Source organism: Echinops telfairi, unplaced genomic scaffold (assembly GCF_000313985.2).
Source record: "Echinops telfairi isolate 266 unplaced genomic scaffold, ASM31398v2 ScPeMD7_2;HRSCAF=8, whole genome shotgun sequence".
NCBI lineage: Eukaryota > Metazoa > Chordata > Mammalia > Afrosoricida > Tenrecidae > Echinops > Echinops telfairi.
The window spans coordinates 54,758,533-54,774,450 of NW_022103898.1; the positions used below are offsets into that span (position 1 = coordinate 54,758,533).

General features: G+C 34.6%; 1 protein-coding gene across 1 annotated transcript in view; it reads right to left on the minus strand.

Moving 5' to 3' along the window:
• The window catches only part of ZDHHC17 (zinc finger DHHC-type palmitoyltransferase 17), a 101,097-nt gene that overhangs the window by 17,138 nt on the left and 68,041 nt on the right, over positions 1–15,918 (minus strand). Inside the window, exons 7-10 of the mRNA XM_045288739.1 lie at positions 15,415–15,577; positions 7,637–7,762; positions 1,637–1,779; positions 215–315 (exon numbers count right to left, since the gene is read on the minus strand). Of these exons, the coding sequence (XP_045144674.1) occupies positions 215–315; positions 1,637–1,779; positions 7,637–7,762; positions 15,415–15,577 (533 nt within the window). The remainder of the gene's footprint in view (positions 1–214; positions 316–1,636; positions 1,780–7,636; positions 7,763–15,414; positions 15,578–15,918) is intronic.

Sequence of the window (15,918 nt, forward strand, 5' to 3'; positions counted from 1 at the left end):
TAAATGTGCAAAGAAAATGTACTTTAAATGCTATTGCCATAAGCATTATTGTTATTAAAGCAGTTTTCAAAGCAACCAATTAGTATTAAAATTTAAAAACCATATTTGGATTAGTTCACATTTAGAAATAGTTTTACTATAACAAATCAAAATTAGTTCAATCCTAAGAAATAACAAAATTGCTCTCGATATGACCTTTTTAATCAAAGGATATCATTCCAAAACCAGAAAAACCACGTCACATACATCCAGAATTTGGTTGCCAAATATATTCCAAGGGGCAATGCACTATGCATTGAATGATCAAAAAAGGATCTGTAAAACACAAATTTTTTAGTTTGAATTCTCTATTTCATTGGGAAAAATTATTTATTCATTTAAATTGAAATTACATGTGTTCTACATATGCATTCATTGGCTTAAACAGAATCTAGGATGTTACATACTGATACTATTTTCATAGTAATAACAAGTAAATTCATTGCTAAATGGCTCAACAAGATTCTGAAACTCTTTCCAATTCACTAAAATTTTAATTATATTCCAAGCACTTATGAATTCCCATATACTAGATTCTGAAAATCAAGAATTTACTTTAAACATAGTAACTTTATTGTTCATATTATTCACCAAAGAGGTACCAAAATTTTGCCATATCAAAAGCAACACATTGTAAAAAACAATCACTGAGTTTCTCTATATTTCATTATTATTATTTCTTAAATACACACTTCCAGTAAAGTCTTAGGCACGTTTTCAAATGGAATAAACGAATTTAGTGGAACTGAAAGTGTTTTTAACGACCTTATAATTAACGCAAAATACATATTAATAAATTCGATTACATAGCAGGATCAACCATGGAAGCTACCCAGGTATCCCTGCTGATAGCGGAGCTGTAAGGCTGACCAAATTGAGACGGATAGTCCAGAAGAAGCTCCGTCTTCAGAATGAACACACCAGAGGGTTACTAGTCCTCCTCACCTCTTCATGGAATACTTTCAGACCTGGTTTTTGAAACTCAAATACTAATAAAGTGCAAAAGGAATAAAAATTGTGTGGAAAGTTCTGATCTGAGGAACCTAAGTGTGCTGAATAGAGAGGGTTTAGGGCCAGAGGTTGAAGGGGAAGAAGGAAAATGGGCATGACAACAACATTTACAGGAGAAAGGGAAAGAAGAAAATGGAAAAACTGAGCTTATACTCTGGCGTGTCACTTAAAACCAAAGTTCTTCCTTGCTCTATTGTTTCTGACCAAAGAAAAGATCATACACAACAGTTAAGGGGAATTCAAGTATTGTATTATAATTACTACGCCTACAAATAAGCTACATTTAAAATTCATCAAATCCAAGTTAATGTCCATTAAAAACGTTTTGAATCTTTCTAAAAACGTATTCTATCCTTAAAAACAGTATGTTAGACTTTTATCATGGACAGTAACTTTAAAGAACCACATAAATAATATTAAGAACTATTAAAGACTTCACATATTAACTAATCAAAAGCTTTTAAAGAGCAATCATGCTACATAAAGGCAGTGACCTAAACATGAAAAATTAGTTTTTATCCTAGCAGGGTACAAATTATGTTCTTTTATATACAGTTAAAAATGTAGTTAGAAACAGCACACTTACTTTGAAAGAAATTGTACTGTAGCCCAAACACCACCATACATTAGCCCTTTAATGAGCCAAGAATCAATATTTAGGTCTGCTATAAACCCAACCAGCCAAATAACTAGAAAAGGAGTTCCGAGCATAACCTTCTGACGAAATTCCTGTACAGAAACAAAAAGATTAATCAGAAAGTTTGTGTGCTTAAAGTAACTACAATGTGAACCACCGCTGCCTTTGTGAAAACATACAACGGAGGGTAAAATCCATTCATTCAAATATGCCAACTATGTGCCAGCAAGTGTTCAAGGGGCTGGCCCGTGTCTTCCAGAGACAGACAATAAACAAGTGTGAAAACTGTGAAAGACGAGAATAGACATTAATGGTCGGGGTTTTATATTAATACCCCTTTAACACATGGCCTGGCTCGAAAACAACATTCAATGACAAATACCACACCATTTCTGATTACCAGAAAGGTTAACACAGAGAATGAGTAATGGTACTGAGAACATATTTTAAATGCTACATATAAATAGTACATAGATATTCATCTTAAATCCATCCGCAGGGTCCCAGAGCATACAGAATAGAGATCTGTAACTTTGAGCAACTATTATAGCAGGGTGCTTAATACTCCAGGGAGTGGCTCATTTCATTCCTATACTTGCCTAGTTGATAAAAAGTTCTATCTTCAGAGTAACAGAAAAGAATCCTCTTGCCTCTTCCATATAACAGCCCTTCACAAACTTGCTGTACCGTAAGTGATAAAATATTTCAACAAAGCTCAGAATGGAAATATTACTTTCCCGATTGATCTGAATATTTATCTTCCTGGAGACTAAGATTATATTGTATTTTTAGCACCTCCTTTATATTGTTGGGTTCTAGTGAAATAATGGGTCCTGTCTCTCCCAATTTAAGCACAGTAAATCATTTTCTGACATATATATCTAACTTTAATTTAGACTAATAAATGTCCATTTCAGAGCTTAATTTTATCCTGCAGTAAAACAGCAGCACCAGGATTCGCGGAAAGTTTATTAACAACCCGATAAATGCAGATGGCACAACCATGCCTGCCGAAAGTGAGGACGTCTTTAAACACTTGCTGATCAAGATCAAGGATTCCAGCATTCAGTGTGCATTACAACTCAATGTAAAAAGACTCAAATCCTCATAACGAGACCAATAATAGGGTGACATCGTGGTAAATGGAGAAAAGGTTGAAGTTGTCAAAGATGTTTTTGTCTTGTTTGGGTCCACAATCAATGCTCATGGAAGCAGCAGTCAAGAGATCAAAAGAATCACTGCATTGAGCAAATCTGCTACACAGGCATCTTAGAATATTTGAAAAACAAGGATGTTACTTTGAGGACTAAGGTCTTCAAGCTTGTCTTCCTAAGTATCTCTGGGTAGGTTGAACTAACTACCTTTCAGGAACTAGTCAAGCATTTACACAATACTTTTCACATTAGTCTATGTCATTTTTACGTAGATTATTTGTTTTTCATATTGAGTATTCCATTACATGGGTGTAGCAACTTGTTTATCCATTCCCTAGATGAGAGACTGGGTTCTTTCCAGTTTGGGGTACTTATGAATAAAGCCATTATAGACACATCTATAAGTTTTCATGTGAACAGAAGTTCATTTTCCTTAGTGGATGTATTTAAGAGTGCGATTTCTGGGAGAAATTAATTAAAAACAACAACAACAACCTGGTGAATCCATTAGCTAGATTCTGCCATTCGGTAATCAATTTCCTAATTACACTTTTTGTTTTGAACTAAGTACAGATTCACATATAGTTGTAAGTAATACTGAGAGATCTTGAGTAGGTTTGTATGCTTTATCCAAGTTCCTCCGATGGCAATACCTTGTAAAACAGTAGTACAGTATCAATCCAGGATACTGACATTGATACAGACAAGGTTCAGAACATTTCCATCATTACTATATGTTAACCTTTACAGTCAACTTTCCGCCTGCCCCTACCCCTTCCTTCACTACTAAGGACAGCCACTGGCTTTTTCTCCATTTCTATAATTTTATCATTTCAAAGATAATATATAAATGAAATCATATAGCATATAACCTTAAGGGATTTTTTTTCACTCAACATAGTGATAACAGAAAACTTTAAAAAGTAACTGCTGTACTGTAGCATTAATTTCAAAACCAAGAAACTAAACTCACTGCCATCACGTGGATGCGGACTCACAGTGACTCTACAGAACAGAAGTGCCCCTGTGAGTTTCGAACACTGTTAACTTGGAACGGTAGAAGAAAACCACCTTACTTCTCCAGAGTGGCTACGGTTTCCAACTGCTGATCTTGTGGATTACAGCCCAACTTATAACCACTACGCCACCACATACATATATACAAAACTGGCAGTCAAGGTGTAATTCCAACCAGCTGTGATTATTAAATGTTAGTAGATACCTTGTCAGTTATTAGATGTAAAAAGGAACTGTCCAATCATCGGCTTTTTCTTTTTATCATGGAAATTTTCTGAAGAATCTACAGTGCTCTTTCATGGAAAAGTTTTAGTTCTGAATCATACTACTAGTGTCAAGGCAACTATGTCAGTGGTCACATAGTTTAAAACTGAAAATATATGTAAAATCTAACATAGGTTTTCCATAGTTTTTGTTCTTCCTGAAGGAAGAGGATGGAAGAAGGATGTGTAAGTGAAGCATGGTGCATCTTTTTGGGGGGTGAGTGGGATTATTTTGAATGATACTGTAATGGTAGAAACACGACATTATGTATTTGCCAGAATCCATCAAAACTCAAACGCACTGCTATGGTTGTCCATTGCAACCCTGTAGGGCATAGTAAAATTGTCCCTATAGGTTTCACAGCAACTCTATAGGGCAGATTTAAATTGGCCCTATAGGTTTCCTAGAATGTCAATTCTTCCTGGAGTAGAAAGCTGTATCTTTCTCCCTCAGAGCAGATGGTAGTTCAAAACTACTAATCTTGTGGGTAGTAGCCCACGGGCAACCCACTACACCAGCAGGATTCAGCCAAAACTCATAGGATTGTGTACTACAAAGTCTAAGTCCTAATAAAAAGTATGGACTACTGTGAAGAGTTAATAATATATCAATATTAATCAAGTATAATAGAGTACCACACAAATGTAGAATATTAAGAAACACTGCAGGGAAATGAGAATATATAGAACTCTGTACATTTTGCACAAGTTTTTTATAAATAACTGTTCTACAAAGACCATCTATTTAAAAGTTATATTATAAAACAATGGAAAGCAAAATAAATTAGTCAGTTTAAGTAGCCAAAAATTATCTATAGAGTGAAGATTTTTCACAATTTATTAACACATTAACAAATTCTTATTACAGGAAAAAACTACATTTTAATTTATTACTTAAACATGTTCGGCTGAATGAAGTAAAATTTCACTAGTAACCTAGGAAACTATAATTTCACACTTCCCTTTTTTAAAAACCTGAAAAACTCTACTGTCTGCACTAATTTTATTATATGTTAAATCTAACTTTAAATTATTATAAAGTAAGGTGACCAGATTTGAACATTGGTAAAGCGGGACACCATTGATAAAACTCATATCCTGGCGAAATAGCCACATGGCAGTCGAAAACCGTATACCCTAGCTTGTCGTGCATTCTTTCCCTTAATCAGGACTTTTTAAAAACGCTATGGGACGTGGGGAAAATTGTTAAAAATCGGGACTGTCCCACTAAAAGCGGGACGTCTGGTCACCTTATTATAAGGCGGACTACAAAGAGTTCTTGGGAAAATTCCTTTATTAATTCAAAACTCTTTGAAGCCACCTCATATCTATTATGTAGCTTGGCAATGGATACAGAGAACAACAAAATTATTTTTTTTCTTGGTGCCTTGGTTTTTAAGCCCATTCCTAGGGTTATTTGGGGAGCTGATGCAGAACACTGCATTGGATAGACAGAATCGTCCTACTTTCTTAGACATGGTATTCAACTATTTTTTAGCTATTAAGTTATATTAATTAATTAATCATTGTTTTAAATACAAGAATTCAGACCCACAAGTTATAGGATAAGGCAAAAATGGTAAGAACTATTTGAAAAAGAAATAGGACTTCCAAGGGAAGCTGGCTATAGACCTGTACATAGCTCATTCATTGTACACTGAGCTGCCAATTATGAATTCAATGGTTTGAACCCAGCAGTCATTGCACCCTTTAAAAAACTGAAAGGTTTGGAAACCCCAAACCTTTGGGTTTGTTCTTCTCAATCCTGCGGGTCACTATGGATACTGCAAGTCAGAACTTAAGAAGATAGATATGAAAGGTGAGAGGGCAATTTAGTGTTGAAAATTTTCATAAATATTGAGGATCTAAATTTTTCTTATACAAATTATCCAGTAAACATTTCAAAACACATTTTAATATGTAAAAGTAAAGGATAATTTATATAAAATGTCTCAGAGGTGAGGTTGATGCCAAGCTTTTTTATAAGAAAAATTCTAATTTTTAAGGGTTTCTGTGCACAGGTAGAAAATTTGTGCCATCTTATAACAATACTGGAACATTTTCATTTTAAGAAAGGAGTTTCAATTCTGATAGACCCATTTTGGGCATCAGAACATTTGAAACTCTATTGATTCTATCAAATTCGCGACCATACCAGTCAGCCAATTGTACAACAGAATGGAACTTCTCCTGTGGGTTTCTGCGGTTATAAATCTTTCTAAGAGCAGAGTCTTATTTTTCTCTTGCAGAGCAGCTGGTAGGCTCGAATAGAGGACCTGTGGTTAGCAGTCAAGCACATAACCCCTACGCCATCAAGGCTCATTTATTGTACAGAAACTCTTCTTTCTGGCCCCCTTTTTAAAACATCAAATTGGATATGCCTGCTATTCAGTTCCTATAAGAATGAAATGATTCTTGGGGAAAAGTCTAAATTCGTGTAATTTGTACCGTTCAAATATATCTTCGGATCACAGACACCATGTAAAGTATAACCTGACCTAAGTATAACTTGACAAAAATACTTGAAATAAAGCTATGATTTCCTCTATCTCAGGTTAGCTAATACTACATTAAGCTACACTAATTTATTATGGGCAAAGGAGAATGAAAAGTGGTATATATTATGTATCTCAAAAACTGGAGTTGATGGGGGAAAACTGGTGCCATTTTTGGAATTAGCAATAAAATATATCTAGGCAACAAACATGAGGCACTAAAATGTGTCCGGGACAGTGATACTGATGATGGTGGTAAAACACGACAAATTTAATTGGTGTCACTCAATCATAAACACAAAAAAATGCTAACTTGGCAAATGCTGTGGTGTATATACTGTATGCAATTTTTATAGTCTATTTTTTAAAAATGGTTATACTGCCAGTCTCTGGATCCTAAAGATGATCTGCTCTTAATTGTATCTTTAAGAATTTGTCAGGGCTTTGAACCAGTTCTTCCTGGTTTACTCAAGGAGAAGGAAGTGGTACTGAAACCAGACACAAATATTTAAAGTTAAAGTTAAGTTAGAAATACTCTTAATGAGAAAAATTATGGGTAGAAACCTTGATTAAAACTTAATCACGCTCTTACAAAAGGGCAGTGTATGTGTTGCATAACAACCAAATCTCTCACCCACGGATTCTAAGACTGAACAGACTGAAGCAGGGCTGTCTTACTCAGACATCGTCTCGCTCCACTCACAGATGGTGGCCAATCACAGTTTTGAATATATGTTGCTCTCCTACCGGTCCTGCTAAAACTCCAACCTCACATATCAGGCTCCTGAAAGTGTTCACTATGCTTCTTCCCAGTATCCCGTTCCAGGGCTTCAACCCCTTATTTTCCCCAGCCGGAAACCATGGTGAATCTGCCAAATTATAAAACCTGGAGTCTGTCCTTGTTCTGCTTTGTTGGCTGTTACAGAACCAGTTTAAAAGGGAAGTAGGAGCTGTCAGTAAGCTGGACATTGGCAACTCAGGAACTGCTTGCACATTGAAAGTCTTGAGTTATGGATTTACCTTATCAGCTTTTAGCTTTCTAAGGAAAGATGGGTTGTCGTATCCTTTTGCTTGCCTTGCCTCTTGTAAATGGTTGATCATCCATATATTTTTTCTCTGCTTTGCTAAATCAAGTGCTGATTCACTCTGAGAATATTAGTAGAAACTCACATTTAAAACAAAAGAAAATGCACAATATTGTACTTAAAGCACTTCTACAAAATAAAATTAAGACCACAGAATTAATTTACTAACATTACTCTTTTGACACTGAACAAGTGATCAGTTCCTCTAATATAAATCATTACAAACGACTTATAATTTTCAATTCAAAAAAATCAAAATATACTTTACTCCTGTTTTATATATTCTACTTTTGTTTAAAATTTTGAATCATATTAGATAGCAAATCAAAAAGTAGGTATTTTAGTACTTGCTGGATCAGAGGCTATCACTAAATTTATCTTCAGTTATACTCTTTACAGATTTAAGTAACAGTAATTGCTATAAAACACTGTGCTATAATACTAACCTGCTAGAAAATGTTTGATTTCAGTGATGATAAGAGTCTTAAAAAGAAGAAAAAGTCTTAAGAGACTAGAGCAGACAAAGAAAAGTCAACTTCTATTTCTACCACTTTCAGACTGGCACTCTTGACCTATATCCTATTTATTCACCCTTTCAGAAATTTCCACAGAAATAGAAGAAGTAATAGAAAATAGTGAAGCTCAAGTTATGAAACTCTCTTTAGGCCTGAGAAAAAAATGACCAAGGACGTCAAATCAGTGAACAGGACTAAAATAGATGAAAGGAAGTGACAAATAATTACCTACAAGTCTAGACTTGTATTTCTTTTTGCCTTTACAGATTTAAGATCGTCTTTCCTTTTGCAAATTGGCCAGACACCTACATGTCTATTGGTGTTCTCCACAATTTATATACTTATTTAAATTAAAAAAAAGTATAACTTATTGTTTGTCAAAATTTCAGGAAATGTAAATACATTATTCAAAATTATTTTAAAAAGAAAACATTGAAATTTTATTTTCCAAGATTGGATGAAAAAAAGAGTAAGGAGCCTTCAGTGCCTTACTTAGGAGGGATGATTCCTTATTAAAGGTAAAGTACAGTTTATATTTAAAATTTAAGTAAAAATAACAGATGAATAAAAAGATACCACCACCAACAGCAACAACTATAACAAAACAATGAAAACAAAGCAAAAAGCCCAAGAAATCCTTTCATAAAAACATCAATGATATTTAAGAGGGAATGTGTTAATTTAGCAGAGTCTGCCAAAAATATGTATATGCACTATAACATAGTGCCTTTCCTAGTCCAAAATTCCAGACCTAAGTCATCAGAACCAGCTCATTAATCCAAACTATAAAAATTACCTGAATAAAAGCAATCCCTTTTGGTAATAACTCCCCGAGAATATCCTGAAGTTGCCTCGGTCCAGCTGAGCATCCCTTCCACTAGAGGGCCATGTGACACCTAAGGGTTGCCTAGATAAAGAGATTGAGGGAGCTTTAAGAAATCTTTCAACTACTTTTCTAGTCATCTGACTATTTTTGTATAGTTCTTCCATTCATCTGGCAAAATAAACAATTAATTTGAAGAAATAGACTAAAACCAGATTTTCAAGTCAAGCCTGTATTTGGCATACTCCATGTGTCAACCTAAACAACAACAAGAATAACAACAGGAATCTACATGGAGTACTTCTTGACTATGTAACTGGTAATAAAATATATTCTTTAAGAGTTTTGGCAGATAAACATTGTGACTGTGGTATAAGATTAACTGAAGTTTTGCCTAAGTGAAGTTCACTATCACAATCGAGGAAAAGTCTTCCTTGAAGACCATCTAGGTCAGGCACTTAAGAGGTAATGAAAACTCCTTCCTGACATCAGTTTCTTAACCTCATTATCAAGAAACCAGTCTACTTCAATATATTAATAAAAGAGCTCAGTAATTTTTTTATTCTGTACAAGTTAAATGTATTCATTGATAATATTACAAAGAAATGGTCATAAATATACTACAGGTAGCACTTTTAGAAATTATTTGTGCCCCTAAAACTCATCGTGAATTTTTAAAAAATGGGTTTTTATTCATTTTCTTGCCACCCCAAATCATTATTTTGTTTTGTTTTTGCCCCTATTGTTGTTACTTAAAAAAAGAAAAAAGATTTTAATTTACTCTGTATACTTATTAGATAGGACAGGGACTTAAATTTATTTGAGACATATCTGGTAAGTCACTAATCACCTCCCAGAGGAAAGTGCCAAAATATGCAAAAATTGAAAACAAAACAATTTCACAGGTTTATGGACCCACCCCACAATCAATACATACCCACTAGAAGGCTCCACTTTAAAAACTTCTAAGCAAATGGCTAAGCGACTCAGCTAGAAAGACAGGAGTTTTGAGACAAGGCACTGGACATGTACTTCTCAAAGAGCAGGGACAGAAAACTCTATGAACAAGTTCTACGGACACATGACCATTCTAATCTGACACATACACGGTGCCATGAGCTAGTCACAAAGGCAACTGCTTTGAATACTTCTGAAGATCAAGAGCTAACTTCAACCTACCTATTATTGAATATCAACTGTCTTTAAAAGAACTCCCCAAAAAATGATTACCAAAAAAAGTTCTATCTTACTTTGATAAAAAGAATCATTTGTATTTATAAAATAAAATATCATTCTTTATTTGAATAACTAATTTACAAGGGCGAATCCTACTTAATATGAAAAGATAGACTTCTAGGAAACAAGTTTAATCTCATGTAGAAAATAGCTATTTTAGGAAAAATAGGAAGCCAGTCCTAGAGATCACAGCTTTGAAAACCCTAGGGAGTTCTATTTTATAGATGGAGGGTTGCCATGAATTAGAATCAACTTTAGGGTAACTAACAAAAACAATTCAGTTGCCTAACTAATTAACACAATGGGTTGTCACAAATTAGAATCTTGTTTTTGTGATTTCTCTTTCCCAAGGCTTAATTTTTTTTAAATATGAGAACTGTACAGGTATATTTCGCTTTATTGGCCAAATTCCTGGACAAAGAATCTAGTTTGGTTCCCACCCCCCATGAATTTTTCCCTTGGAAAATTTGCAGTCATTTAAGTTTACTTAATTATTTGATAGTCCACATGAATAAAAAGCACCAATTCAGATGAAATATGACCAAACAAAGCCATTGCTGTCATCTCCCCCCACACACCCCTGTGGTAGTTATATAATCGTTTGTTTATTTGAGAGGATTATGAGTGAAGGGGTAGAGTTTTGCCTGTCAATCAGGTGATAGCCAATGAGGTCTCTTTGTGGGCATGGCCTTCTGCTGAGGATTCTGGGAACTCCTCTATTCCTCCTTGGAGGTGGGAGACACTCTGCTTGGACTCCCTGTGAGAAACCCCTGAGAGGGCATGTAGACCTACTCTGATGCAGTCAGAGCCTCAGAGCTGAAGCAACTACATGGAGACCCCTACCTGTGTTGAGATGCTTACAACACCACTGAATCCACAAGACCTCCGACCCACTGGTCTGTGATATTCCTGCATTCAGTGTCATTTTATGTGTTAAGTGAGTCTGAAGAGGACTTTATAGATTGGTATCAGGCATATGGGCTAATATCGGACTTAAGGACTTGATCTGGACTGGGCTGGGATGTTTTCTCAATATTCAATTGCTCTTATATATAAAGCTCTTTCTCATACACATGAGTGTCTATGGATTTATTTCTCTAGTTTACCCAGACTAAACCCCGGCTCCCCGCTGCCCCCTGCCACCCCCCCACCTCAAAGTCTTTCTTCTTCTGTATTCACAATCTCTTGTACAGGTATCACAAGCCAGTCAGTTACTCAAACCAAAAACCTAAGTCATTTACTCCCATATCTAATCTATCTATTCCTTTCTACTCTAAGATGCCACCGCCAGATCTGTTCATTTCTGTCCATATTTACTCATATTACTTTAGCAAAAGTCATCAGCAGAACTTGCCTGATTTTTTGCAACAGCTTAAATGATCTGTGTCCTTATATTTTGTCAATGTAGTTTCCATACCGCAAAGTAATATTTTAAAAATATGTAAAACAAAAAGCAGATCACAGAGACAGCTTATATAAATGTTTCCATCTATTTCCCACAAATAAGAGCAAGATGAAAGTTCCTTATCATGGCCTTACAGGATCTGGCACCTGCCTCTTAGTGACTCAATATCCTGCTTACTGCACTCCAGGGTCCTTCTTTCTGTGCCTGAAGCCTGGCAAACTTATTCATGCCTAGGGTTTTACATTTACACCACATGGAAAATCTTCTCTCACATATATTTGTATGCAAAAGCCCTGGTAGCATAGTGGTTATGTGTTAGGCTGTGAGCCACGTGGTCAGCAGTTTGAAACCACCAGCAGCTCCATGGGAGAAAGACTGGGCTTTCTACTCCCATAAACAATTACAGTCACAGAAACCCACAGAGGATTGCTGAGTCAGCACTGATTGGACAGCAGTGAGAGAGATCTTTGTATAAACTATTTCCATTAGACAAGTTTTGAAGCAAATGTCATGTCCTTACAGAGGCATTCCCCAAATCACTTTCACCTGGCCCTCATCACTCTATCATATTTCCTTATGAATTTCTGGTTTGACTTGCATTTACTTATATGTCTGCTTTCTCAATAATTCTAGTATAAATTCTAAGGGAATACAAAACTTTTCTGTCTGGAGCATTGCTAACTCCTTTGCCCTGAGTAAACTTTTTTTTAAATGAATGAATGATTTCCATTAGGTTACTAAATTTAAGGATGTGGGGGTGGGGTGGGGGGGGAGTTGGCAGGGGGTGTGGAGTGCAGGCAGTTCATGGAAAAATTCTATTATCTTTCAATTATTCCATTTTTGTCCAAACTTTTGAAGCCCCCTTATATAAGGAACACCAGATTCTAGTGGAAAATACACTCAACACTTATTTCATTATTTGTTAATTTCTTTTAAAGGCACTTTAAAACAAACAAACAAAAAGATTTATTTTCCAGTAGTGGATAAAAAGGGGAGCTCTGGTGGCACGGTGACCGCTGCTAACTGAAAAGTTGGAGGTTTGAAGGCACCAGCCACACCCAGGGAGAAATATTTGACAATTTGCTTCCATAAAGATCAACAGCCTTGGAAAGCCCATGAGTAGATGAAAAGATAATCAACCCCCATCCCAAAACAAGTTGCCTACACACTGGCCACCTCCTGAGACTTCACTTTCTTTCAATTTAATGTTAAGACTATCATTCCAGAATCTACCAGGGAGTTAAATTTACAATAACTTTTGTCATTTGCCAATCATGAGCATGTGTGTCAATTTGAGGAAGTAGGCAGATAAAATGATAAAATAAAAAGAATGTAACTAGGAAAAACCAACATAAATTTAAATAAAGGTTGTACTAGCACAAAAATAAGCTTGGTTTTTAGACATCCTATAGATTATGGCACGTCTACAGAAGATGAACTACAATCTAGGCTATAGTTGTTTGATACCAGAACTAAAAACAAATAAACAAGTTTCAAAATCATTTCAAACATCTCTTTTCGTACTTTATTTTTCTGTGGAAATACCTTAGTTTCTTCTATTAAAACTAATGAGAAGTTTATGAACTGGTTAGTGGGATTAAGTTTGTACATCTTAATTTACAAACCACACACCAAATCCTTAAAAGCATGACTGAAGAGAAGGTATCTAAAATTTTACATAAATATAAGTATAAAAAGATGTTTGAAAAGTTCTAAAAATACACACCTAGTTCCCAATTCCAGAAGTAGGTAGTCACTTTGTCCTAATTCTCTGAATTTATTGCCCTTTCAACATATTTGGTAAAAAAAATCTATTGACACTCAACATTTGCAAGAGTGAATTCGATTCTATTTTTTTCATTGATCTAACTCTAACCAGGAAATTTATTCCTGGTGCAACGATTACTTCAGGAATGGCTCTCCAGAGGCAATAACATAGAAAATAACACTCCAAAGCAGTTTAGGTAAGCATGATGCAATCTTGCTAACTTTTTCTTAAGAGATTATTTTTCAGTTTTAGCAAAACTTTCCTTTCTTGTTGCACCCTTTAGGCTCTTAGGATTAGCCGAATTTACTAATTCTAGCATTATGAAAATTTTGAAATAGTCTACCCTAAAACCTTTGTTAAAGCAAAATTTGCCATCCACAATTTCCCAAGTGGCACACTAGCAGGTATAGAAACTAGCTCAGCTGAAGTTCAAACTATAAAAATTTTTATTCTCGCCATAAATATTTATATAGTTCCTACAGAATGTCAGGCACTATAGTATGCTCTATTTCTCTGTTTACTGGAAAATATTCTGATCACTTTGAGTAGGGACAAGAAAGCTTAAAATTAAAAATAGCAAAGAAAAAATAAGATTTTATCAAATTCTTAAAGTTTCTAATATGAGCTATTACATTTTATTTATGTGTTCATTCCTACAGATTGATTATAATCTTAAATAAGTTACCCTCTATATAACTAGCCTAATTTATCATAATTTAGTAGTTTAACTTTCTCTTCTTAAAATATCCAAATAGAAAAGAGTGTGCACATTGAAAAATAAGAGATGCCCTGATCCAGCAGGTGATAACCTATTTTTTGATTAGCCATTTCAGATTAGTATATGACTGGAACATCCTTCATATTTATTTAGCACATATACCTTAGATCTTTAACAAACATGACTTAGAAATTAGTTATATGGATTATAGCCAAGATTAAAGAATACTTCCCAATGGATACAAAGTTATTTTATAAATGAAAATTATTAAAAGATGTTTACAAGTCTGTCATTTCCCAAAGATTCTTTATAAACTGCATCTGTATATTGAAGCTTTAAAAATGAGAACAGTTAACCCAAACCTGAAACTAATCTTCTTACAGGTACAGTTGACCTTCTATAGGGTTTGCATCCACAGACTCAATCAACGGTGAATGGAGATAATTTTGGAGTGGAGGACTGGGGAGGGAGAAGGCTCTTTACAAGCCCTACATGATCAGACCAATCCCTCAAAAACTAAGAGGAAATATCGAACGCTATTAACAGAGCACTTACATTTTACTAGGTACTGTAAGAAGTCTAGAGATGATTTAAAGTATATAAGAAGCTGTATGTAAGTTATACACAAAAGCTATGACATTCTACATAAGGGACTTGAGCATCCACGATTCCAGTATCCACAGGGGTTCCTGGAACCAACCTGGGCAATTGTACTCATGTCTACGCAAATTCCTAAATGTGCAGAATATAAATATTAATAATGCTTTATTTTTAGATAATTTGATATGCCTTTTCTGGATTAGTCCAGGATTTAGGAGAGAGTTCTTCTATGAAATCTTAGAGGTATTTGTCAAATTTAAAGATCTTGGCCTTTAAAAAAATAAGACAATAAAATGACCAAGTCAAAGAAGTATTAAAATCTATTATGCAAAACGTGTTTTAACTACAAGTTTGACTTGCAATTCTCTATAAGAATTTTTTTGAAGAAACCAGAAACTATTCTCAACATCTACAAAAATACCGATTATATAATTTAACTTATAAAAACAAAAAAAATTCACTAAAATCTGAAAAATATTTCTATGCTGCAAGATAAAAAGACAAATCTAGTCTTTCAAAATAAATTTTTGCATGAGCACAAATAGTTGAAACATAAGAAGTTTTATCCAACTTTGAATGTCAAAGAAATATGTTTTACTGAAGAATTCACTTCCCCCAATTTCCATAATCAAAGTAGGATATTTTTACCTTGACATTCTGGGCATCCACATTAGCTCCAGCTTCCAAAAGAAGACTAATGACTGTGGTATTCCCTGCTAGCACTGCCCAGTGCAGAGCAGTGTTTTTGTGATACTTGTCACCAAGGTTAACTGAAACATTGAATGTTAAAAGCAATCTAGTTGGATCCACACTGAAAAGGAAAAAAACAACAACAACAACAACAACCCTAATTTCAATTATGGAAATCATTGCAGATACTAAACCAATTGTGGCTACTCTCACATTCCATCTCGGAATACTTCTAACCTACTCGACAACATTAAAATCAGTAATGAGATAATAACCTAAGATGAAGTACTAAGAATGTACAATATCATTCATATGAATACAAGTTCTCCAAGGGAGACACTTAGTGTCGACAGGTTCTATTTTCATTTAGAGATGAATGTAATGTATCCCTATTTATATTTAAATCTAGTATGTTGGAGGCAATTTACTAATTAAATATATTAAAATTGCCAATATTAATTT